At 44.9% G+C, this 27,985-nt stretch overlaps 1 protein-coding gene across 1 annotated transcript in view; it reads left to right on the top strand.

Moving 5' to 3' along the window:
• LOC124805221 (V-type proton ATPase 16 kDa proteolipid subunit c-like) overlaps window positions 1-27,985 on the top strand; it is a 46,928-nt gene that overhangs the window by 15,493 nt on the left and 3,450 nt on the right. The window contains exon 2 of the mRNA XM_047265722.1: window positions 4,684-4,873. Coding sequence (XP_047121678.1) covers window positions 4,684-4,873 — 190 coding nt within the window. The remainder of the gene's footprint in view (window positions 1-4,683; window positions 4,874-27,985) is intronic.

Below are 27,985 nucleotides of genomic sequence, written 5' to 3'. Positions count from 1 at the left end.
TTACGAAAAATCCTGTGTGTATTATTCAGAATACTAACATACGCTGAATCATTGCTTTGTTGCCCTTGGATCTTCAATACACAAATTTTTAAAACCACGTCAAAAGCATTCGTAGTATCTATCGATCCTCTCTTGATCATACACAGTGCTCCTATCTGTTATACCTACTTCTAAAGCTATATTATGTTTTTTCCTAACTAGAATTTAATAGGGGAGAATCGGTTAAAACAGGGTATTTAATAAACAAAGTGGCATATGTAAAGAACTATGTGCATCAATCTGTTGAGTTTTTAACGACTAATTGTCCAGTCTGTCTACTTACAATTTGGCATGAAAAAGAGACATTAAAAATATGCCTCATCACAGAAAAGAATTTTTTACACTTGTGTCAACTACCCCGTTTTATCAGACTAGTTGGATAAAACAGAGTACTATATTACAATGAAAATTTTAAAAAAACTCCATTTATACACTGTGACAATCACTTCATGTACAAAAATCACATTTACATGGTTCATCATCATCATCATCATTAATTCCGGCTACTGTTCATGAGCCCATTCACTACACTTCACCCGGCCTTCTTCAGACTTAGAACTGGAGAAAAGTTCATTACAATAAATGTAAGCTGTATTATTATCTTCTCCTTCCTCTTCTGACGATGTGCTATACTCCCGTACTTTTCCAACTTTCTTTGCTTTCTTCTGTCCAACATTTCTGACTTCAGTAGGCCTAGAACTGTTAGAATGTGGCCCCATTTGAAGTTTCCTTTTGGAAGTCTTCCCCTTTTTCATAGAAGAGTTTAATTCTTCGTTGTAAAGTGAACTTGTAAGGACAGATGTCTTTCCTCTTCTTCTATCAGATTTTTGTTCCTTTCTTTCAGCTATCGGTACTGCTTTTATGTCTTTCGGAGAGACGTGGAAAGCTTAGGCCTATCCCACTGGGAAGACCCTGGTGTGGTTGGAAAAGATGTTTATCTGTTTAATGACTCTGAAGGAGGTTCCGAAGGCGGGACATCACCTTTCTCCAGCGGTGGGTCAGTGTCTGTTGTTTCAGCAGGCTGGTGCATCCAATCAGGGAAAATATCTGCAGCCAGTGGGAAGATTCCAGCTTTACGGAATGCATTTACAGCAGTCCCAATAGAAGCAGCTTTCATGAATGCTGTCCCATACAGCCCTGCAACTTGATTGATGGTTATCACTCGTCCAGGATGACACTGAAGCCACTCCCGAACCTCCTCAGAGTAACAATAACTCATTGGGCCATGCATGCAACGTCCGGGGGCTGCATTCAGTGGGTGCAGTGTGGGGGGAAGCATAAGAGATGAACATGATCTTCTCTAGCGATATCAATGCGTTCAGTACTCTTTGTGTGTGTCGAGTGACCATCTAAGAGCAGAAGAACGGCTTTCTCTTCAGTTGATTTAGAACATTCAACAAATCATTGGAACCACTTCAGGAAAATTTCTTTCTACATCTGTCCGCTAGGTTGATACTCCGCAGTAGATCCTGACGGAGCATTATCCAGCAGCTCAGGCTTGGTTCTTTGTCTAGGGAACAGAAACATTGTGGGCATATAAATTCCAGAAGCGCTCACACAGGCTACAGCAGTCACTAAGGTGACTCTCTCCGCAGAAACCAAACCGCCAACCTGACGTTTTCTCCTCAACGCAAGCACCTTTGATTGCTTCTTAGAGACGTTATTCCTGTCTCATCCACATTATAGACTCTATCGGTTGTGAAGTTGTACCTATTGTAAAGTTCTGACAGCAAACCAAAGAACTGCTTCACCACTGCACGTTTAAAGACCATTTCTCTGGCAAGAGATGTTGGCTCGGCAGAACGCAAGCTTATTTCCGGATTCCTCTTCAAAAACGAAAAGAACCAGCATTTACCTCCCATATTCTTAGCCTTGTTAAAGTTATGCGGCAAGTTATTTTTCTCTGCCAGTTCGAAAGCAAGACTCCGCACCTCATCGATAGTCAACCCAAACAATCTGCTTTCCATTAACAGGATATATTCACCCAGTTCATTTTTCTACTCTTGATTAAATATAGGTTCGTAGCAGCATAGACCAAAAACAACAACAACAATAATAATAATAATAATAATAATATCTGCAACAGTTTATTTAATTTCTTGTAGAACAGTAAATAGGTTTACCTTTCTTTGTAGTATCCTCTAAACAAATTCCACTTCAGGCCTTTTTTACACGTCTTCCAGAGTACTCTGAGGAACAAAGACTGGTAGCAGTTACTTCTGTAAAATATCTGGTAGTATGCGTGCGGAACGATTTGAAGTGGAATGATCATATAAAATTAATTGTTGGTAAGGCAGGTACCTGGTTGAGATTCATTGGGAGAGTCCTTAGAATATGTAGTCCATCAACAAAGGAGGTGGCTTACAAAACACTCGTTCGACCTATACTTGAGTATTGCTCATCAGTGTGGGATCCGTACCAGGTCGGGTTTACGGAGAAGACAGAGAAGATCCCAAGAAGAGCGACGCTTTTCGTCATAGGGTTATTTGGTAAGCGTGATAGCGTTACGGAGATGTTTAGCAAATTCAAGTGGCAGACTCTGCAAGAGAGGCGCTCTGCATCGCGGTGTAGCTTGCTGTCCAGGTTTCGAGAGGGTGCGTTTCTGGACGAGGTATCGAATATATTGCTTCCCCCTACTTATACCTCCCGAGGAGATCACGAATGTAAAATTAGAGAGATTCGAGCGCGCACGGAGGCTTTCCGGCAGTCGTTCTTCCCGGGAACCACACGCGACTGGAACAGGAAAGGGAGGTAATGACAGTGGCATGTAAAGTGCCCTCCGCCACACACCGTTGGGTGGCTTGCGGAGTATAAATGTAGATGTAGATGTAGACTCTGATGCTTTCAAATAGCCCATTGTTTGGGCCAAAACTGCCACTACAGCTTCTTTCATACTCTCTTGACTCCATGACTGTCTGTCAGTTTTCCTTTTATAAGACGCCATAATTACGTCATAATTTAAGTTAGATCCTGTGAATAATAATAATAATAATAATAATAATAAATTTTATGCCGGCCTGTGTGGCCGAGAGTTTCTAGACGCTTCAGTCTGGAACCACGCGACCGATACGGTCGCAGGTTCGAATCCTACCTCGGGCATGGATGTGTGTGATGTCCTTAGGTTAGTCAGGTTTAAGTAGTTCTAAGTTCTAGGGGACTGATGACCTCAGCAGTTAAGTCCCATAGGGCTCAGAGCCATTTGAACCATTTGAATAAATTTTATAATTGAACAAACTAAATAAACAATTTGAAAATCGCAAACGGCGATTTTTAAATCAGTTCGATAAAACGGGGTACTACCCTGTTTTATCATTACTTAGTGGCACCCTGTTTTATCCGACAACGCCATGTTAAGAACAAGTTTTGATTACTTCAGTTTGAAGGGCAGTAGTGTCAAGGATTCCCTTGATGGGACTGCCGGTAAGAGTGTATGCAACCCCGTCACTACAATGGAAGAGTTTCCTGAAGGAGCCTACATTAATCACTAGCAGGGCGATGTGCTAACTACATACCCTTTAATACTGACATTTAGTGACACTGTGATGTAATTCTACTAAAGTCGCCGCTTTCTTCGTTATCAGAGCTTTTTGGACAATTCGATCTATTCATAACACATTTGTATCAGAAGGGAGATCCTTTGTTCAGAACCCATATTTTCGCGTAGTTAAAGATGGCTCTTATGTAAAGTACTTTTAATTTACTACATAAAACTGCTTGAAAGTTGTAGATAGTACCTGCAGTAGTCCTGATACTGCTTTATTAAAAATGGTTTAAATGGCTCTGAGCACTATGCGACTTAACTTCTGAGGTCATCAGTCCCCTAGAACTTAGAACTACTTAACCCTAACTAACCTAAGGACATTACACACATCCATGCCCGAGGCAGGATTCGAATCTGCGACTGTATCGGTCACGCGGTTCGAGACTGTAGCGCCTAGAACCGCTCGGCCACTCCGGTCGGCTATTGCTTCATTACGCGCTTCGAAACAGATAAATGAATTAATTGACAGCACGAGACAGTTGTAACTACATCAGGGCTGTTATAGTGTTGTACACGGATTTATTACTATTATTATTAGAGTGGTTAGATATAAATTATTAAGCAATTTCTGTCAATTCAGAAGTAAGGAGTGCAACAATGAAGTGATTTATGAACAGCAAGTATCGTACACATATCTCAATTTGTTTGATTTTGATTGGGGTTGCATTGTGTAGGTCAAGCAAGTGCAACATTGGAGAGGAGTAATGCAGGGGTAGTATGTTTTGTAACAAGTGTGTACCCTCACTATGGATAGTTAGATTTCTTTTCTGAGAAGACACTGTGGGTAGTACTTGCCATCCACCACGAATCCCTTCGTCATTCATTATAAAACACACACACATACAAACTACAAGTCATTCATCTTCCATCATTTTAAATATAAAAGAGTTCCCAGAAAAGTCTTTCATTCTACAGTTTATTTAGGTGCTAAAGTTGGTGATAATATAGGGGAGCCCAACTGGCGGCGGGTGGGTGGGGTGGGGGGTACTAGCTAATGTCTAATTGCACTCAGGGATACAGGCCTAAGAAAGGTTGGAGACCACTCGCATAACAGCAGAGTGACATTGTGTACTTGACCACTGACAATTTGCTTTCCCTTGCAGCGTTTGGGGCGGCCTATGGCACCGCCAAATCTGGCACGGGCATCGCTTCGATGGCAGTGATGCGGCCCGAGCTCATCATGAAGTCCATCATCCCCGTTGTCATGGCGGGTATCATCGCCATTTACGGGCTAGTCATAGCCATCCTCATCGCCGGGAAGATTACAGAGCCCGCAACGTACTCCCTCTACATGTAAGTCACGCACCTACTCCAAGGCACTACTCTACATTTATTTCCAGTTTCGTAGACTAGCGGCTATAGCTGAGAGTGGTAAAGCTCTTCGCATTCATATACGGGATGTCCCAAACTTTTATGGTGTAACTTATACAAAGTGAACTCAAACTTCACTGAGATTGTTCACGGATATTTTGTGAGTATTTTGCTAGTAAGCGGCCCGTGGTCTCTGATGGATAGATAGCTACAGGGTAATACCGCGCGGTCTCGGGCGCCTTGTCACGGTTCGCGCGGCTCCCCCCGTCGGAGATTCGAGTCCTCCCTCGGACATGGATGTGTGTGTTGTCCTTAGCGTAAGTTAGTTCAAGTTTGATTAAGTAGTGTGTAAGCCTAGGGACCGATGACCTCAGCATTTTGGTCCCATAGGAGCTTACCACAAATTTCAAATTTGCTACACGGTAATAGTATAGTTATTATGATTTATTTCGTTTATTGTACCAGTTAGTTTTGTTTCTGGTAAAATACTTCCACAACAGTGAAAAATTCTACAATACGAGGTATGTGAGGAAAGTAATGAGGCTGATTTTATGTCTGCCAAAGTTTTTATTTTTTCCAGCCGACAACATTGCCTCCTCCAAAGTAAGTACCCTTCGGCAGCTGTACACCGGTGAAGTCGTTGTTCCCATCTTGGTAGAAGCGCTGAAAGACTTCAATTGGTAGGGCCTTTAACATGTCACTCACATTCTTTGGAATGTTCTCCAGTCCCAAAATGACGGCCTTTTAAGACATTTCTCGATTACGGGAAAGTAAAAAGTCACAGGGACTCAGATCAGCTAAATAGGGTGCCTGTGAAGCAACATGAATGCCTAGTGAAGTCAAAAATTCCGTGACGTCAGTGACCGTGTGACATGGGCGTTTTCATGATGCATCCACTTGTCTGCAGTGTTCGGTCTCACTCGATTCACACTATTCCTGAGACTTTCTAGGACAGCTTTGTAAAACACTTGTCGGGCAGTTTGTCCTGCAGGAAAATAATTCTTTAGGCACGATGCCCCACTGTCAAGAAAGGAAATCAACATTGTTCTTGTCTTTCATTAGCTCGTTCGAGCTTTTGTCGGTCGAGGAGATGTCTCTGTGTGCCACTTCTCATTTTGCTGTTTTGTCTTCGGATGGTACTCAGAAATCCAGGGTTCGTCACCCGTGATCACACAACTGAGAAACACTCGTGGTCATTGGAAGTCCTCTCTAGAAGACCAACGTACACATTTCTTTGGTTGTCCTTCTTCCCAATTGTGAGGTTTATCGGCATCATTTCGGCGCAAATCTATCGTATGTGCAAATGTTAGGTCAAAATTTGATGTACGGTGAAACTGTTAACAGTTCACACATCATCCTTACTGTTAAACGTCGGTCTCATCACACAAGAGCACACACACTTTCGGCATTTTCGTCGGTTTTAGAAGTTGAAGGTCTCCCTGAGTGAAGTTCATCTTCAACGTGTCCTCAGCCTTCCAAAAATGATTTGTGCCAGCAAAAAACATGTACTCTTCATAAGGAATGTTCCCCATAGACCTGTTTCAACTTTTCATAGGTAACAACCACGGATTCCCCAAATATAACACAAAACGTGATTGCATAATGTTGCTCTAAATTCCCCTGTTCCATTTTCGTAACTCACAACTTCACAAGTGGCGCTCTCAAATATCACGTGATGGCCATACAGAGCTGAAATTCGAACTGAGCATCTAGAAGGGATGAATATAACGGTCTCCCCACGAAGAATAACACACCATTGCCAGATCGCTCGCACAGTTACTTTTCTTACACACCACATATGAAGTCACTAAAATATACAATCCTAGCCACAGGGCAATGCGACTATGTCCAGATGCAGAACTATTGCATCTACTGCAGAACTATTTAGGGGAGAGGATCAAACAGCGAGGTCATCGGTCCCATCGGATTAGGGAAGGATGGGGAAGGAAGTCGGCCGTGCCCTTTCAACGGAACCATCCCGGCATTTTCCGGAAGCGATTTAGGAAAATCACGGAAAACCTAAATCAGTATGGCCGGAAGCGTGTTTGAACCAACGTCCTCCCGAATGCGACTCCAGTGTGCTAACCACTGCGCCACCTCCCTCGGTAGAAGAAAAAGCACGAAATTTCGTTCACATTAAGAGTGGGAAGTATACGAATCACTTAGCACACTAGACTCGCATTCGCGTGGACGACGGTTCAAACACACGTCCAGCATCCTGATTTAGGTTTTCGGCGATTTCCCTTAATCGCTCCAGGCAAATGGCGGAATGGTTCCTTTGAAAGGGCACGATCGACTTCCTTCCTCGCCCTTCTCTAATCCCATGGGACCGATGACCTCGCTGTTTGGTCCCCTCCCCTACATCAACCAACCAACCTTAGTTATAGTACTCGAATCATTATTAATTATGAAGAAAACTGTTGTTGTGTTCAAGTACAATAACAGACTTGCAGCAGAAATCAATCAAACAGGCAATTTTTGGAATATACACTCCTGGAAACTGAAATAAGAACACCGTGAATTCATTGTCCCAGGAAGGGGAAACTTTAATGACACATTCCTGGGGTCAGATACATCACATGATCACACTGACAGAACCACACGCACATAGACACAGGCAACAGAGCATGCACAATGTCGGCACTGGTACAGTGTATATCCACATTTCGCAGGAATGCAGGCTGCCATTCTCCCATGGAGACGATCGTAGAGATGCTGGATGTAGTCCTGTGGAACGGCTTGCCATGCCATTTCCACCTGGCGCCTCAGTTGGACCAGCGTTCGTGCTGGACGTGCAGACCGCGTGAGACGACGCTTCATCCAGTCCCAAACATGCTCAATGGGGGACAGATCCGGAGATCTTGCTGGCCAGGGTAGTTGACTTACACCTTCTAGAGCACGTTGGGTGGCACGGGATACATGCGGACGTGCTTTGTCCTGTTGGAACAGCAAGTTCCCTTGCCGGTCTAGGAATGGTAGAACGATGGGTTCGATGACGGTTTGGATGTACCGTGCACTATTCAGTGTCCCCTCGACGATCACCAGTGGTGTACGGCCAGTGTAGGAGATCGCTCCCCACACCATGATGCCGGGTGTTGGCCCTGTGTGCCTCGGTCGTATGCAGTCCTGATTGTGGCGCTCACCTGCACGGCGCCAAACACGCATACGACCATCATTGGCACCAAGGCAGAAGCGACTCTCATCGCTGAAGACGACACGTCTCCATTCGTCCCTCCATTCACGCCTGTCGCGACACCACTGGAGGCGGGCTGCACGATGTTGGAGCGTGAGCGGAAGACGGCGTAACAGTGTGCGGGACCTTAGCCCAGCTTCATGGAGACGGTTGCGAATGGTCCTCGCCGATACCCCAGGAGCAACAGTGTCCCTAATTTGCTGGGAAGTGGCGGTGCGGTCCCCTACGGCACTGCGTAGGATCCTACGGTCTTGGCGTGCATCCGTGCGTTGCTGCGGTCCGGTCCCAGGTCGACGGGCACGTGCATATTCCGCCGACCACTGGCGACAACATCGATGTACTGTGGAGATCTCACGCTCCACGTGTTGAGCAATTCGGCGGTACGTCCACCCGGCCTCCCGCATGCCCACTATACGCCCTCGCTCAAAGTCCGTCAACTGCACATACGGTTCACATCCACGCTGTCGCGGCATGCTACCAGTGTTAAAGACTGCGATGGAGCTCCGTATGCCACGGCAAACTGGCTGACACTGACGGCGGCGGTGCACAAATGCTGCGCAGCTAGCGCCATTCGACGGCCAACACCGCGGTTCCTGGTGTGTCCGCTGTGCCGTGCGTGTGATCATTGCTTGTACAGCCCTCTCGCAGTGTTCGGAGCAAGTATGGTGGGTCTAACACACCGGTGTCAATGTGTTCTTTTTTCCATTTCCAGGAGTGTACATTAACGGAAGACAATAGTAACACCAAATAATGATTAATGTACACTCCTGGAAATGGAAAAAAGAACACATTGACACCGGTGTGTCAAACCCACCATACTTGCTCCGGACACTGCGAGAGGGCTGTACAAGCAATGATCACACGCACGGCACAGCGGACACACCAGGAACCGCGGTGTTGGCCGTCGAATGGCGCTAGCTGCGCAGCATTTGTGCACCGCCGCCGTCAGTGTCAGCCAGTTTGCCGTGGCATACGGAGCTCCATCGCAGTCTTTAACACTGGTAGCATGCCGCGACAGCGTGGACGTGAACCGTATGTGCAGTTGACGGACTTTGAGCGAGGGCGTATAGTGGGCATGCGGGAGGCCGGGTGGACGTACCGCCGAATTGCTCAACACGTGGGGCGTGAGGTCTCCACAGTACATCGATGTTGTCGCCAGTGGTCGGCGGAAGGTGCACGTGCCCGTCGACCTGGGACCGGACCGCAGCGACGCACGGATGCACGCCAAGACCGTAGGATCCTACGCAGTACCGTAGGGGACCGCACCGCCACTTCCCAGCAAATTAGGGACACTGTTGCTCCTGGGGTATCGGCGAGGACCATTCGCAACCGTCTCCATGAAGCTGGGCTACGGTCCCGCACACCGTTAAGCCGTCTTCCGCTCACGCCCCAACATCGTGCAGCCCGCCTCCAGTGGTGTCGCGACAGGCGTGAATGGAGGGACGAATGGAGACGTGTCGCTTCTGCCTTGGTGCCAATGATGGTCGTATGCGTGTTTGGCGCCGTGCAGGTGAGCGCCACAATCAGGACTCCATACGACCGAGGCACACAGGGCCAACACCCGGCATCATGGTGTGGGGAGCGATCTCCTACACTGGCCGTACACCACTGGTGATCGTCGAGGGGACACTGAATAGTGCACGGTACATCCAAACCGTCATCGAACCCATCGTTCTACCATTCCTAGACCGGCAAGGGAACTTGCTGTTCCAACAGGACAATGCACGTCCGCATGTATCCCGTGCCACCCAACGTGCTCTAGAAGGTGTAAGTCAACTACCCTGGCCAGCAAGATCTCCGGATCTGTCCCCCATTGAGCATGTTTGGGACTGGATGAAGCGTCGTCTCACGCGGTCTGCACGTCCAGCACGAACGCTGGTCCAACTGAGGCGCCAGGTGGAAATGGCATGGCAAGCCGTTCCACAGGACTACATCCAGCATCTCTCCATGGGAGAATAGCAGCCTGCATTGCTGCGAAAGGTGGATATACACTGTACTAGTGCCGACATTGTGCATGCTCTGTTGCCTGTGTCTATGTGCCTGTGGTTCTGTCAGTGTGATCATGTGATGTATCTGACCCCAGGAATGTGTCAATAAAGTTTCCCCTTCCTGGGACAATGAATTCACGGTGTTCTTATTTCAATTTCCAGGAGTGTAGAATAATGCACTTAATAGGGCAGGTAGATTAGAAAATTTAAAAAGAGAAATGTATAGGTTAAAGTTATATATAGTGGGAATTAGCGAAGTTCGGTGGCAGGAGGAACAAGACTTTTGGTCAGGTGAATACAGGGTTATAAATACAAAATCAAATAGGCGTAATGCAGGAGTAGGTTTAATAATGAATAAAAGAAATAGGAGTTCGGGTAAGCTATTACAAACAACATAGTGAACGCATTATTGAGGCCAAAATAGACACGAAGCCCACGCCTACGACAGTAGTACAAGTCTATATGCCAACTAGCTCTGCAGATGACGAAGAAATTGAAGAAACGTATGATGAGATAAAAGAAATTATTCAGATAGTGAAGGGAGACGAAAATTTAATACTCATGGGTGACTGGAATTCGATAGTAGGAAATGGAAGAGAAGGAAACGTAGTAGGTGAATATGGACTGGGGGGTAGGAAATGAAAGAGGAAGCCGCCTGGTAGAATTTTGCACAGAGTACAACTTAATCATAGCTAACACTTGGTTCAAGAATCATAAAAGGAGGTTGTATACATGGAAGAATCCTGGAGATACTGACTGATTTCAGATAGATTATATAATGGTAAGACAGAGATTGAGGAACCAGGTTTTAAATTGTAAGACATTTCCAGGGACAGATGTGGACCCTGACCACAATCTATTGGTTGAACTGTAGATTAAAACTGAAGAAACTGCAAAAAGGTGGGAATTTAAGGAGATGGGACCCGGATAAACTGAATAAACCAGAGGTTGTACAGATTTTGAGGGAGAGCATAAGGGAACAATTGACAGGAATGGGGGAAAGAAATACAGTAGAAGAAGAATGGGTAGCTTTGACGGATAAAGTAGTGAAGGCAGCAGAGGATCAAGTAGGTAAAAAGACGAAGGCTAGTAGAAATCCTTGGGTGACAGAAGAAATACTGAATTTAATTGATGAAAGGCGAAAATATAAAAATGCAGTAAATGAAGCAGGCAAAAAGGAATACAAACGTCTCAAAAATGAGATCGAGAGGAAGTGCATAATGGCTAAGCACGCATGGCTAGAGGACAAATGTAAGGATCTAGAGGCTTATCTCACTAGCGGTAAGATAGATACTGCCCACAGGAAAATTAAAGAGGCCTTTGGAGAAAAGAGATCCACTTGCATCAATATCAAGAGCTCAGATGGAAGCCCAGTTTAAGCAAAGAAGGGAAAGCAGAAAGGTGGAAGGAGAATATAGGGGGACTATACAAGGGCGATGTTCTTGTGGGCAATGTTATAGAAAGGGAGGAGGGTGTAGATGAAGATGAAATGGGAGATATGATATTGCGTGAAGAGTTTGACAGAGCACTGAAAGACCTGAGTCGGAACAAGGCCCCCGGAGTAGACAACATTCCATTAGAACTACTGACAGCCTTGGGAGAGGCAGTCATGACAAAACTCTACCATCTGGTGAGCAAAATGTATGAGACAGGCGAAATACCCTCAGACTTCAAGAAGAATATAATAATTCCAATCCCAAAGGAAGCAGGCGTTGACAGATGTGAAAATTACCGAACTATCAGTTTAATAAGTCACGGCTGCAAAATACTAACACGAATTCTTTACAGACGAATGGAAAAACTTGTAGAAGCCGACCTCTGGGAAGATCAGTTTGGATTCCGTAAAAATATGGGAACACGTGAGGCAATACTGAACTTACGATTTATCTTAGAAGCTAGATTAAGAAAAGGCAAACCTACGTTTCTAGCATTTGTAGACTTGGAGAAAGCTTTTGACAATGTTGACTGGAATACTCTCTTTCAAATTCTGAAGGTGGCAGGGGTAAAATACAGGGAGCGAAAGGCTATTTACAATTTGTACAGAAAGCAGATGGCAGTTATAAGAGTGGAGGGGTATGAAAGGGAAGCAGTGGTTGGGAAGGGAGTGAGACAGGGTTGTAGCCTCTCCCCGATGTTATTCAATCTGTATATTGAGCAAACAGTAAAGAAAACAAAAAAAATCGGAATAGGTATTAAAATCCATGGAGAAGAAACAAAAACTTTAAGGTTCGCCGATGACATTGTAGTTCTGTCAGACACAGCGAAGGACTTGGAAGAGCAGTTGAACGGAATGGGCAGTGTCTTGAAAGGAGGATATAAGATGAACATCAACAAAAGACAAACGAGGATAATCGAATGTGGTCGAATTAAGTCGGGTGATGCTGAGGGAATTAGATTAGGAAATGAGACACTTAAAGTAGTAAAGGAGTTTTGCTATTTGGGGAGCAAAATAACTGATGATGGTCGAAGTAAAGAGGATATAAAATGTAGACTGTCGATGGCAAGGAAAGCGTTTCTGAAGAAGAGAAATTTGTTAACATCGAGTATAGATGTAAGTGTCAGTAAGTCGTTTCTGAAAGTATTTGTATGGAGTGTAGCCATGTTTGGAAGTGAAACATGGACGATAACTAGTTTGGACAAGAAGAGAATAGAAGCTTTCGAAATGTGGTGCTACAGAAGAATGCTAAAGATTAGATGGGTAGATCACATAACTAATGAGGAGGTATTGAATAGGATTGGGGAGAAGAGGAGTTTGTGGCACAACTTGACTAGAAGAAGGGATCGGTTGGTAGGACATGTTCTGAGGCATCAAGGGATCACCAATTTAGTATTGGAGGGCAGCGTGGAGGGTAAAAATCGTAGAGGGAGACCAAGAGATGAATACACTAAGTAGATTCAAATGGATGTAGATTGCAGTAAGTACTGGGAGATGAAGAAGCTTGCACAGGATAGAGTAGCATGGAGAGCTGCATCAAACCAGTCTCAGATCTGAAGACTACAACAACAACAACAACAACAATGAAATTTTGTGTATACATTTGTCTAGGTGACATATTTAAGTGATGAACATTGCAAGACGACAGGTTAATGTATGTCATAGAAAAGCCAGGGCAAATGTGAAATCTGGTGCATTAATAACCGGTGTAACCGCCAGCATTTTGAATGCAAGTATACAAACGTACATCCATTGTGTAGTACAGGTGGCGGCTGTCAGTTTGTGGGATGATGGAGTTCCATGCCTGATGGACTTGGTCGGTCAACACAGAGACAGTTAACGCTGCTTCTACATCTACATATATACTCCGCTAGCCACCAAGCGGTGTGTGGCGGAGGGCACAATTTGCGCCAAAGTCGTATTCCCCCCCCCCCCCCCCCCCCCCCTTTCCGCCGTCTGTTCCATTCGCGGATCGCGTGAACGCCTCAGTACGAGTTCTTATTTCCTTCATCTTTGAATGGTGATCATTGCGCTGTTTGAAAGTTGGTGGTAATAATATATACTCTAAATCCTCGGTGAAGATCGGATTTCGGAAGTTAGTGAGCAGCCCCTTCTATTTAGCGCGCCGTCTATCTGCGAGTGTGTCCCACTTCAAACTTTCTATAAGATTTGTAACGCTCTCGCGATTGCTGAATGTACCAGTCACGAATCTTGCCGCTCTTTTTTGGACCTTCTCAATCTCTTAAATCAGGCCCAACTGGTAAGGGTCCCACACAGACGAACAATACTCCAAGACTGGACGAACTAACGTATTGTAAGCTATTTCCTTTGTAGCAGGACTGCATCGCTTCAGGATTCTACCAATAAACGGCAATTCAGAGTTTGCCTTACCCGTTACTTGCGTAATCTGATCATTCCATTTGAGATTATTTCGAATAGTAACACCCAGATTCTTGACGGACGTTACCACTTCCAAATACTAGGCATTTATTTTGTACTCGTACATTAACGGGGATTTTCGCCTTATTATATGCAGTAGGTTACACTTACTAATATTGAGAGATGACTGCCAGTCATTACACCACGCATTTATTTTCTGTAAATCCTCATTGATTTGTTCACAACTTTCGTATGGTACTACTTTCCTGTAGACTACAGCATCATCGGCAAACAGTCTAAGACCGCCATCAACCAGATCGTTTATGTAAATCGTGAAAAGCAGAGAACCTATTACTCTGCCCTGGGGCACATCTGAAGTTGTTTCTGTTGAAGTCACCCCGTTCAGGACGACGTACTGTTCTCTGTCTGTTAGAAAACTTTCTATTCCAACCGCATATGTCATCGGATAGACCGTAAGCGCGCACTTTTTGTAGCAAGCGACAGTGCGTAACTGAGTCGAACGCCTTTCGAAAGTCGAGAAATTTGACATCAACCTGGGAGCGGGTATCTAGAGCGTGTTGTATATCATGCACAAAGAGGGCCAGCTGTGTCTCGCATTCAGCTATTTCCTAAAACCGCGCTGGTTTCTGCAGATGAGCTTCTCAGAGTCTAGAACGGTCATTATGTCTGAACACAAAATATGTTCCATGATTCTACAACAAACCGATGACAGTAAAGGACGCTGGATTTGTCGTCTGATGATGTCCCATATGCGCTCGATTAGAGACGGATCTGGTGATCGAGCTGGCCGAGGCAACATGTCGACATTCTGTAGGGTATGTTGGGTTACAAAAGCGGTATGTAAGCGAGCGTTATCCTGTTCGAAAACGGCCCCTGGAAAGAAACTTCCCGGCAGATTAAAACTGTGTGCCGGGCCGAGACTCGAACTCGGGGCCTTTGCCTTTCGCGGGCAAGTGCTCTATCAACTGAGCTACCCAAGCACGACTCACGCCACGTCCTCACAGCTTTACTTCTGCCAGTACCTCGTCTCCTACTTTCCAAACTGTACAGAAGCTCTCCTGCGAACCTTGCAGAACTAGCACTCCTGAAAGAAAGGATATTGCGGGGACATGGTTTAGCCACAGCCTGGGGGATGTTTCCAGAATGAGATTTTCTCTCTGGAGCGGAGTGTGCGCTGATACGAAACTTCCTGGCAGATTAAAACTGTCTGCCGGGCCAAGACTCGAACACGGGACCTTTGCCTTCCGCGGGCAAGTGCTCTACCACCTGAGCTACCCAAGCACGACTCACGCCCTGTCCTCACACCTTTACTTCTGCCAGTACCTCGTCTCCTACTTTCCAAACTTTACAGAAGCTCTCCTGCGAACCTTGCAGCACTAGCACTCCTGAAAGAAAGGATATTGCGGGGACATGGTTTAGCCACAGCCTGGGGGATGTTTCCGGAATGAGATTTTCTCTCTGCAGCGGAGTGTGCGCTGATATGAAACTTCCTGGCAGATTAAAACTGAAGTCACATATGGCGGTACTTTGGGATCAGAGGAATGCACGCTCAGAGCGTCTGGCTCGGAGCTGTCCTTGAAGTAGCCGCTTTGTTGTCACTGTGGTGCCAGCTGCTGCTCAAGGCAAAGGTCCCGAGGCCGAGTCTCGGCCCGGCACACAGTTTTAATCTGCCAGGAAGTTTCATATCAGCGCACACTCCGCTGCAGGGTGAAAATCTCAGCCTGTCCCCTGGAATGCTGTTCATGAGTAGCAGCACATTCGGTCGAATCACCACATTCACGTACAAATTTGCGGTCAGGGTGAATGGGATAACCACGAGAGTGCTCATGCTGTCATACGAAGTCGAAGGCCAGGTCATAACTCCAGGTGTAGGTCCAGTGTGTCTAGAATGCAGACAGATTGGGTGCAGGCCCTCAACTGGCCTCCAGATAACCAACACGCGGCCACCACTGGCACCGAGGCAGGACCAGCTTCCTTCAGGAAAAACAACAGACTTTCTCTCTGCCCTCCAATGAGCTGCCGCTTGACACCACCGAAGTCGCATATGGCGGTACTTTGGGATCAGAGGAATGCACGCCCAGAGCGTCTGGCCCGGAGCTGTCCTCGAAGTAACCGCTTTGTTGTCACTGTGGTGCCAACTGCTGCTCAAATTGCTGCCAGAGCCTCAGGACGTAGTGTAAACGTGGCCGCCCAGAGACAGGTCTTCTTGCGACAGTATACTCTCGTCATCACTGTTGCCAGCGAGCATGTACACTGGTTACATTCCCACCAATTATCCATCAAGTCCTTCTGCAGTATCTCAGAACGAACATCCAGCTTCTCGTAGCCCTATTACACGACCTCGTCCAAACTCAGTGAGCTGTTGGTAATGGCTTCTTTACAGAGTGTATTTAAGGCAAACCTAATTTACGTCCTCACAGTGGCTCTACTAGCGCCAGTTTTATGTGGCTGGTGTGAAACACAGTTACTTGACTGGATTTGCGATTTCCTGTCAGAGAGGTCACAGTTTGTAGTAATTGACGGAAAGTCAAGAACTAAAACAGAAGTGATTTCTGGCGTTCTCCAAGGTAGTGTTATAGGCCCTCTGCTGTTCCTTATCTATATAAACGATTTGGGAGACAATCAGAGGAGCCGTCTTCGGTTGTTTGCAGATGACGCTGTCGTTTATCGACTAATAAAGTTATCAGAAGATCAAAACAAACTGCAAAACGATTTAGAAAAAAATATTTGAATGGTGCCAAAAGTGGCAGTTGACCATAAATAACGAAAAGTGTGAGGTCATCCAAATGAGTGCTAAAAGGAACTCGTTAAACTTCGGTTACACGATAAATCAGTCTAATCTAAACGCCGTAAATTCAACTAAATACCTAGATATTACAATTACGAACAACTTAAATTGGAAAGAACACATAGAAAATGTTGTGGGGAAGGCTAACCAAAGGCTGCGTTTTATTGGCAGGACACTTAGAAAATGTAACAGACCTACTAAAGAGACTGCCTACACTACGCTTGTCCGTCCTCTTTTAGAATTCTGCTGCGCGGTGTGGGATCCTTACCAAATAGCACTGACGGAGTACATCGAAAAAGTTCAAAGAAATGCAGCACGTTTTGTATTATCGCGAAATATTGGAGAGAGTGTCACAGAAATGATACAGGATTTGGGCTGGAAATCGTTAAAAGAAAGGCTTTTTCGTTGCGACGGAATCTTCTAACGAAATACCAATCACCAACTTTCTCCTCCGAATGCGAAAATATTTTGTTGACACAGACCTACATAGGGAGGAACGATCACCACGATAAAATAAGGGAAATCAGAGCTCGTACGGAAAGATACAGGTGTTCATTCTTTCTGCGCGCTATACGGGATTGGAATAATAGAGAATTGTGAAGGTGGTTCGATGAACCCTCTGCCAGGCACTTAAATGTGATTTACAGAGTATCCGTGTAGATGTATATGTAGATGTAGACATCATCTTTCAGATGTACTAACACGCCTACCAACTTTAGTTTATGATGCACTACTCGTTCTTGATGCTGTGATTTTTTTCCGTCAGTGTATTTAAATTTAATGAAAAATGACGGCTATTGTCTTCAGAAGATTAAGAAAGGACAAAAGTCCTGATTTAATAAGTCGGGTTAATGAAATCTAAATGGAAACACTTCCTTTATGTTAGGGTATTAAAGAATCAATTTGTAAGAGATAGCAGAATGAAGTTTCTCTGTAACGACAAATACGAGGTCTTATTTCTTGGAAAGTACTGCGTAGTCTCTTTCTTAGATCTCTATTACGCAACTGATAACAGGCATACATTCCTTATCACACCAGACCATCGTCACTAGTCGGGCTGATGCGAAATGTGTCGTTAACCGCTCCGTTCGATACAGAGCAATTAGTCGTACCGAGCGACATGAAGCATGCCTTTCTTGTATCCGACAGTGATTCGTATCGCCTACCGAGCAGCTGCTTCGGTATGGGGTGCGAGATACAGCTCCTCACAGCTTACCACACGGCTCAAGACGACAGTGCATTGGCTGCGCTCTATGCCGCAATTCTCCGTTTTTAATACGCTCGTCCAGCCACGTACTTGACGCCTTCACACTGTACCATTTGATACAGTGCCCGACTATTCCTTGTCTTACAGTTTTGTATCTGTCGGTATTCACTCTAGACACAATGGCCATGCGTAGGAAGTTAAAAAGAATAGAGTACAACGGCCGAGCAGCTCGTCATGATCCGCACATTGTGTAGTAGATCCTTGAGGTCTTGTACAGAGTCACGCCACTGAACAGTGGATGGCTGGAATCTGTCTGTGGCAAGCCGAAGGAAGGATTTGAGTTGGGCGAGTGCCTAGAGGAAGTTACCTGCCATCGTGTGTAGTGCCAAAAGTCAAGTACAGAGAAGGTGGTGTTACGGTGGGGAGCTGTTCTTTATGGTTAGGGTGTCATCCTCTTATTACGCTTAGGAAAACTTTAAATGCAGAAGGATTCGAACATATTACGCCATTGTGTACTGAGCGCAATGGAGGAACAGTTCGGGGTCTATGATTGTTCGTATCTGTTTGACTGTGCATCCCGTCATAAAACAACGTGTGTAAGGCAACGGTTTGCCCACAGTAACATTCTAGAAATTGACTGGCCTCCTTGGAGTCTCCATCTAAACCCAATGGAACGCCTCTGGGATGAATTATAACGTTGACATGGCTGCATCCCGCAGCGTACAGCTTCACTACCTTCTCCAGTTCCGACTCTTGAGGAAGCCTTTCCCCACAGACATCCAGACACCACATTCAATGGTTCAAAAATGGCTCTGATCACTATGGGACTTAACATCTGCGGTCATCAGTCCCCTAGAACTTAGAACTACTTAAACCTAACTAACCTAAGGACATCTCACACATCCATGCCCGAGGCAGGATTTGAACCTGCGACCAGAGCAGAAGCGCGGTTCCAGACTGAAGCGCCTAGAACCGCTCGGCCACACCGGCCGGCCAACATTCACTGTCCCCAGTAGAGTTCAGGCCGTCATAAAGATGAAGGGTGGACACGCCACATTAAAATCCAATAGTAGGTGTCCGAATACTTTTGATCAGGTAGTTTTGGGGATGGAACAGTATGATACCAATACGTGAATCATCCTCCAGTGCTTGATCTTAGTGTTTTATCAAAACTGATTCGATCTAACCACTTGAACATACAAGACTTACATGTCATGTTTTCAATGACCAATGCCGCTCCCCTCCTCGTTCTTCCTCTCTAAGAGCAGGAAACGACTACTGGTTTAAAAGTGATCTTCCTTGTTCGACAGGGATTTAAATTTACTTCTTATTTTGTGAGTTCTCCTTTCTTTTAATGCAGTCGGATAGTTTCTGCTCCAATTTTATTGTTCAGTAGCTTGTCTGTATTGCAACCGAGACTGCTGATGTACAAATTTATTTTCTTTCTGGTGAATAAAGAATTGTTTACCATTATTTAAAAATGGTTCAAATGGCTCTGAGCACTATGGGACTCAACTGCTGAGGTCATTAATCCCCTAGAACTTAGAACTAGTTAAACCTAACTAACCTAAGGACATCACACACATCCAGGCCACCGAGCGAGGTGGCGCAGTGGTTAGCACACTGGACTCGCATTCGGGAGGACGACGGTTCAATCCCGCGTGCGGCCATCCTGATTTAGGTTTTCCGTGATTTCCCTAAATCGCTCCAGGCAAATGCCGGGATGGTTCCTCTGAAAGGGCACGGCCGACTTCCTTCCCTAATCCGATGAGACCGATGACCTTGCTATTTGGTCTCTTTCCCCAAAACCAACCAACCACATCCATGCCCGAGGCAGGATTCGAACTTGCGACCGTAGCGGTCTCGCGGTTCCAGACTGCAGCGCCTAGAACCGCACGGCCACTTCGGCCGTCCTTACCATTATTTAACGCGCAAGAGCAATAGAGCTGGTAGCCTGCTGTTCCTAATCAGCAGACTGGTCATAAATCTGAGGAATTATATCTCAAAGCTGGCCACAGTGTCTCAAAGAGTCTGAGATTGGTGAACATAAAGACGGTGGTCCCTTTGATGATACTGGAGAGGGGTGTGTCCCAAACTCCGAGGGTCGTTCGGTAAGTAGTGCCCCATTTTTTTCTCAGAACATATCTATTGTTAAGAGTCAGAATTTGGTGACAACATACATCTACGTAATCTTCATCACGTTCTATGGGCGTACGCCAACGTTGTGGAAGAGCACGTATTCCCTGCTGGTAAAAGCTCTTGTCTTGTAGGCGTAGCCATGTTGTCACTGCATGACTGACACTCTCATCGTCTTCAAAGTGTGTAGAGCCAGTTGTCGAGCATCCAGACGATTCAGCATGTCTGGAGCAGTGCCTGTGACAGGACGTCCCGAGCGTGGCTGACCATGGAGCCCTGTTTCTGCATTTCCTGAAGCTGCAACTTTCTTTACCCATCGCCCAACTGTACTCCTATCAGCTGCAGCATCGCCATACACGTCCGGAGCTCGGGATCTAGTGGCTAGTGATGCTGCCTGTGGCTCATGGGGTCCCGGGTTCGATTCCCAGCCAGGTTGGGGATTTTCTCTGCCCGAGGACTGGGTGTTTGTATTGTCCTCATCATTTCATTATCATCATCATCATAATTCGTGTCAGTGACTAGACTGGACTGAGTAAAAAATTGGACTGTGAAAAAATTGGGACTTTGTACGGGCGCTGAGGACCGCACAGTTGAGCGGCTCACAAATCGAAGATTATGGATATTCACCACAGTTTCTTTTTCTGCACACAAGAATTCGATAACAGCACGCTTCTTGTAACTTGAGTATATGTAGACGCCATTTTCACCCTGTACTACGTCTCTGCCATCTGCCAGAACGGTTCGAAACTTAACCGGTGCACATAACAAACATCAAATGTGAAGCACCAACAAGGAAGTCTGTGTATGTATAGTAATAGCTTTATAAAAAAAATGTGGGACATTACTTATAGAATGCCCTTCGTCCTACGCAACTTGGCATTTTCCATAAATAGAAAGTATGCCAAACTTTGAAGGTAAGAAATATGTGTATGGCTGGGGATTTTAAGTTGAGGGCCTAAGGTAAGAAAGCAATACTTGTAAATGAATATTAACTTTTTAATAGAAAAAATACCCTCTACATCAATAACTTAAGCTCATAGGAACTGTTCAAAGCTACGATCGCCAGTCTCACTCCAAACATTAAACTCAGTCCACTCACATCATTGAACACCGGTTTCGAAAAAAAAAGTATCTTGTCGTCCACAACGCCATTTATCACAGGGGCTGCTTTTGATGAATCTTCTAGTATGGCCAGCATCATGTTATTTCTACTGTGCAAAAAAATCTTTGACTAGAACCTTGACCAGCATTCGGTACCTTGAAGTTTCTAGCTACAGCGGTAATATTCTTCTAATCAGGAAAGGTTTTGCCTATATATTCGATCCGGTTTAGAGGCGCTACATCCTTCCGCACCATGCATTAAATACATGTATGTGAGTTAGTTAGTTAGTTACATGTTCCATAGATCATTTGAACGATTCTTTTGGTGAAGTGATGCGGAAGAAGTCAGTTTATGTATGCATGATTAGTTTTAACATCGGGCCGGCCACTGTGGCCGAGCGGCTCTAGGCATTTCAGTCCGGAACCGCGCTGCTGCTACGGTCGCAGGTTCGAATCCTGCCTTTGGCATGGGCGTCTGTGACGTCCTTAGGTTAAGTTAGGTTTAAGTAGTTTTAAGTCCAGGGGACCGATAACCTCAGATGTTAAGTCCCATAGTGCTTAGACCCATTTTGTTAACATAAATAAACACATTATTTTTTTAGTCCGATTCACGCAACTACACTTAGAAACATTTTTTTTAATTTGCTTTCCTAACTGTCAGATATTTTATGTTATTGGGCAAAATATGAGCGAAGATATTTTTTGCTGCATATTGAACTCCTTTCTCGGCCAGTGACAGCGATAATAACGGGTAATAAATGTCATCCTCCCTCCTTAAGTGTTGTAGGTGTGGGTCTCACTTTTCTTCTCAAATTGTAATGGATTATTTATGACGAATTTCATTAACGAATATATGTACTGTGACGATACAATCAAAATCCGTAGCTCCTTGAGGATGTACCTACATGACGTCCGTGGGTAAACACCACATATTATTCTTACTGCTCCCTTTTGTCGGCCGGAGTGGCCGAGCGGTTCTAGGCGCTTCAGTCTGGAACCGCAGGTTCGAATCCTGCCTTGGGCATGGATGTGTGTGATGTCCTTAGGTTAGTTAGGTTTAAGTAGTTCTAAGCTCTAGGGGACTGATGACCTCAGATGTTAAGTCCCATAGTGCTCAGAGCCATTTTTGCTCCCTTTTGTGGAACCTTTACTTACTTTCCAAGGGATGAGTTACCACAAAAAATTATTCCATAAGATATTACTGAGCGGAAATATCTAAAATACGTCAGGAGGTTAATTCGATTGTTTCCAAGACTAGTAATTATATGAAGAGTAAAAGTAGCGAACTTAATTGTTTGGGAAGCTCAGAAATATGCTTCTAAGTTTTTGTATCGAGTACTGCTCCATGTTCGACAGACAGTCGTGAACTGTAAACAGTGACAAACTCCACTGTGATCGCGTTACAGGCAACTGTATATTATATTGATTTTCTTCGGTACAGAAGTCATTTTGTCAACTTGTTCTTAGTAGCTGAAGCAGACGGCACTAATTAGAATGGCTGTGAAATTGTTTTCCTCATAACTATACCTAAATCTACTTACATTCTCTGCAAGCCACCATACGGCGTATTAATGTCACTCCCTGTTCCACTCGCTAATGAAATGAGGAAAAAGCACTAAACGCTTCCGTACGAGCTATGACGTCTGTTATCTTGTCTTCGCCGTCTTTACGCGAGACATACGTTGGTGCAATACAATCGTTCTGCACTCAGCCGCAAACGCTGGTTCTCTAAATTTTCTTCACTGTGGTTCTCGAAAGAACGTCGTCTTCCCTCCAGGTATTCCCATATGAATTCACGGAACCTTTCAGTAACACTCGCGTGCTGATCGAACCTACCGGTAACAAATCTAATAGCACACCTTGAATTACTTCGGTGCCTTGTTTTAATTTGACCTGTTAGGAATCCCAAACACTTTATCAGCTCTCAAGAATGGATCGTACGCGTTCTATACGGAGTCTTCCTTATAAATGAATTACACATTCATAGAATTCTCTCAATAACCCGAAGTCGCTTACTCATCTTTCCTACTGCGGACCTTACGTGCTCATATCGCTTTGCAGTGTTACACCTAGATGTTTATGAAATGATAATTAAATCGACACCCTAGCTGCAAACAGGCGTTGATATACGTCATAGGGGACATGTTGAAAACGTGTGCCCCGACCGGGTCTCGAACCCGGGATCTCCTGCTTACATGGCAGACGTTCTATCCATCGGAGCCACCGAAGGCACAGAGGATAGTGGGCCTGCAGGGACTTATCCCTTGCACGCTCCCCGTGAGACCCACATTCCCAACACGTCCACACCACTACATTCGTAGTGCGCCTAGCATATGTTTGCCCGTCACACTCAATACTCGTGGCAGATTAATCTACCAAGTCCTGTACGAGTTGGAGCATAGCGTGTGTGTTGGCACAAGAAGGTCAATGGGCGGGTAGCCATATTTTAACTATATATGAAGGTAGTATCTGTTCCCGAAAGCAGGAGATCCCGTGTTCGAGTCCCGGTCGGGGCACACATTTTCAACATGTCCCCAATGATGTATATCAACGCCTGTTTGCAACTAGGATGTCGATTTAATTATCATTTCATTCCAGAGAAGCTGCAAGGTCATCAATGGCATCTGTTCTTTCGGTAACAGATACTACCTTCATATATAAAAAATGGTTCAAATTGCTTTGAGCACAATTGGACTTAACATTTATGGTCATCAGTGGCCTAGAACTTAGAACTACTTAAACCTAACTAACTTAAGGACATCACATACATCCATGCCCGAGGCAGGATTCGAACCTGCGACCGTAGCGGTCACGCGGTTCCAGACTGAAGAGCCTAGAACAGCACGGCCACACCGGCCGGCCCTTCATATATACCTAGATATTTAGTCGAAACGACTGTTGAAGCAGCACACCGCTAGTGGTAACGGCCTTTGCTAAATGATGTTCCGTAATTTCATTCTTGGGATCGAGAAGTGGAAGGAAGGATATAGAGAGAAAACACTTAAGTAGCAAGCTTTGTTTCGTCACATTCTGAAGTGCTATATTTCGCTATAAGTGGCAAATATTGCTTCGCTTACCTTGCGCAGCAACAGAAGCGCCTGTTGTTTCTTACGGATTCCTGGGTGTTGCCAATGCTACCGGCAGTTATCTTAGAAAATCCAGAAACTCTTGAAATCACTGTCATCTTAAGAGGAATGAAGTACAGTCATCTACGGGTAAGATAAACTGATACTGCAAGTGTGAGGGAGCGTATGGCGAAAAACTTAAGGCATAATAGTTCGTGACGTACTTTTTTCTCTGGGCAGGAGTACAAAGTAAACAGAACTTTGAACGCTACGTTAAAATATGGCTGCAAAAAAGAAAAATAAATGACTTATAATCAGAATAATAATGAGTTAACAAACACCAAGCGAATCTGGAAATTATTGCTATACCTCAGCATTGACTATAATATCAGTGTACTTATATCCTTCAAAATAGTGTGAACATGCCGCGAAGTATTTTAATTATGGAACGATAGCAAATTCGCTGCAAAATAAAGGAAAAAGCCGACAACGATGAATCTAGAAATGTACAGGTTCGAAACAGAACAGAAATGAAAGAAACTAATAAATGAGGAGCGCAATGACTCACGATTTAAAGCATCAAATCAGTTTGATCTTCCAAATAAATTGTAAAAATAATGTTCTATAACGACTTCCTTTCTTTCAGAAAGAGAGATACACGACCCTTAGTCTGTGTGAAGTGAAGTTTGTGTTTCGTTCGCATTTCTAACTTTTGAAAAATGGAGCTGAGATTTTACCCTTAATTCGGTATTGAGATCACTAAATACGGACTGAAAAAGGATACAGAAACAAATAATCCATCAATTTCAGTCGGGGACAATGGCAGCAATCGCCTTATGAGATACAGGAATCAGGTGGCCTGACGGTAATTTGCACCGCGCGTTTCCCGAATTTGAGTTTCGTATCTTAAAAGTCACTCGCCTCTAAAATTTTAAATATGATAAAAAATTCGAACTGAGTCATGATCCTCAGCGTCATGTTGACAATTTAAGATTTTCGGTAATTGCCACGGGTATCGATGTGCCAGGTGCAGACTGTAACTGTGGCAGCCGAGATAAGTGTGAAGAACGATTATCTGTGTTGTCCACAGAGCTTTGTTTATCGCACGAGATAAAGGGTGTAACGTCCAAGAGCTTATTATCTGCGAGAACATTACGAGACATCTTGCGGCGTAGAAACCGTTGAACAAATTTCGTCGCACAAACGTTGAAAGCAAACTCTACCGACGACCTGATGATGTTTGAGGATGTTGTCTTAAAGATTCAGATTCTGTGGTCGTACTGCTTAATTAAGTGTAACATGATGATTGTTTAGATAAGTGGCATTGTTTTGACAGTTATACAGCCATGCCACATATTACACGATTAGTATTCTTTACAGCATAACGTACACTACTGGCCATTAAAATTGCTACACCAAGAAGAAATGCAGGTATTCACTGAACAAATATATTATACTAGAACTGACATGTGATTTAGGTGCAATTTAGGTGCAATTTAGGTGCATAGATCCTGAGAAATCAGTACCCAGAACAACCACCTCTGGCAGTAATAACGACCTCGATACGCCTGGGCACTGAGTCAAACAGAGCTTGGACGCCGTGCACAGGTACAGCTGCCCATGCAGTTTCAACACGATATCACAGTTCATCAAGAGTAGTGACTGGCGTATTGTGACGAGCCAGTTGCTCGGCCACCATTGACCAGACGTTTTCAGTTGGTGAGAGATCTGGAGAATGTGCTAGCCAGGGCAGCAGTCGAACATTTTCTGTATCCAGAAAGACCCGTACAGGACCTGCAACATGCGGTCGTGCATTATCCTGCTGAAATGTAGGGTTTCACAGGGATCAAATAAAGGGTAGAACCACGGGTCGTAACAAATCTGAAACGTAACGTCCACTGTTGAAAGTGCCGTCAATGCGAACAAGAGGTGACCGAGACGTGTAACCAATGGCACTCCATACCATCACGCCGGGTGATACGCCTGTAAGGCGATAACGAATACACGATTCCAATGTGCATTCACCGCGATGTCGCCAAACACGGATGCGACCATCATGATGCTGTAAACAAAACCTGGATTCATCCGAAAAAATGACGTTTTGCCATTCGTGCACCAGGGTTCGTCGTTGAGTACACGATCGCAGGCGCTCCTGTCTGTGATACAGCGTCAAGGGTAACCGCAGCCACGGTCTTTGAGCTGATAGTCCACGCTGCTGCAAAAGTCGTCGAACTGTTCGTGCAGATGGTTGTTGTCTTGCAAACGTCCCCATCTGTTGACTCAGGGATCGAGAAATGGTTGCACGTTCCGTTACAGTCATGCATATAACGTGCCTGTCATCTCGACTGCTAGTGATACGAGGCCGTTGGGATCCAGCACGGCGTTCCGTATTACGCTCCTGAACCCACCGATTCCATATTCTACTAACAGTCATTGGATCTCGACCAACATGAGCAGCAATGTCGCGATACGATAAACCGCAATCGCGATAGGCTACAATCCGACCTTTATCAAAGTCGGAAACGTGACGGTACGCATTTCTCCTCCTTACAGGAGACATCACAACAACTTTTCACCAGGCAACGCCGGTCAACTGCTGTTTGTGTATGAGAAATCGATTGGAAACTTTCCTCATGTTGTAAGTGTCGCCACCGGCGCCAACTTTGTGTGAATGCTCTGAAAAGCTAATCATTTGCGTATCACAGCATCTTCTACCCGTCGGTTAAATTTCGCGTCTGTAGCACGTCATCTTTGTGATGTAGCAATTTTAATGGTCAGTAGTGTATTACACCAAACCCATTGAGCCATACAATGTCACATCTTCACACAATACAACAAGGAAATTCGATAGTGGTTTGAATGACCCGACATCGGCGACATACAGAAGCGTTGTGATGCTCTGAGGTCCTCTGTATCCCAACTTTAGCAACTGACGAAGTAGCATGTCCGCTGTTCCGTAGTGTGCTTCCATCGCCCACAGGTGACTACGGTGAGGTTAAGGTTTATGTCATCTAGTTACCCGCACTCACAAAATGGAAAGTCCACTCTCCTGTTTCGGTGCAGATAACGTTTAAAGCGTCCATGATTGAATTTTAAGCGTGCCACTGTTACGTAAAGTTTTCGTAACTATTCGTTTTATATACGAGAGGTGTATGTGCGTTTACTTCATTATTACGATGTTCTCCTGCAATTTGAACCGCGCGTTTCCCGATTTATTTCATTCACTTCCGGTTGCTTGTTAACGCTTCCTTGAACTGAAGTACCAAATGCGAATATGGGCTGTTACGGTGTTTCTGACTGCCTCGTGATAATCATTTCTTTCGTTAAATTTCAAGCAACTGCATTTCCGTAAAGGCCGCAATGATCTTTTATGCATACATAAATAACTTCGGTGTTTCTCTTTTGCAAGTACACCATACGCTGAATTTTGTTATACACCAGGGCGTCTTATGGCATTGTTTGACGTGATGTTTCAGTACTTGTAGTGTTACGAGAATCCTTGTATTCATCAACGTGTTGAGAAACGCACTTCAGCGCCTGTAAATTCTGCTGTCATCAGCATTTCAGGGACCAATTTTAATCGTTCCATGTCTTCCTAGACAGTGTACCAGTAGCGCGTTTTGATCCATCCGTGTATATTATTCGATAAGAAGCTGGTAAGAATTTCGCAAGTTTCTCATTCTTTTTTCTTATAGACGTGAACTTCGTCAGTTTTCACGCAAGAGCCACATACAAACCATTATACTAATTACGCTGTGCATTTCTATGGGTTGTAGTTCCA

This window comes from Schistocerca piceifrons, chromosome 7, assembly GCF_021461385.2.
Source record: "Schistocerca piceifrons isolate TAMUIC-IGC-003096 chromosome 7, iqSchPice1.1, whole genome shotgun sequence".
Classification (NCBI taxonomy): Eukaryota; Metazoa; Arthropoda; class Insecta; order Orthoptera; family Acrididae; genus Schistocerca; species Schistocerca piceifrons.
The sequence above is the reverse complement of the archived record's forward strand: the minus strand, read 5'-3'. Positions and strand labels throughout refer to the sequence as shown.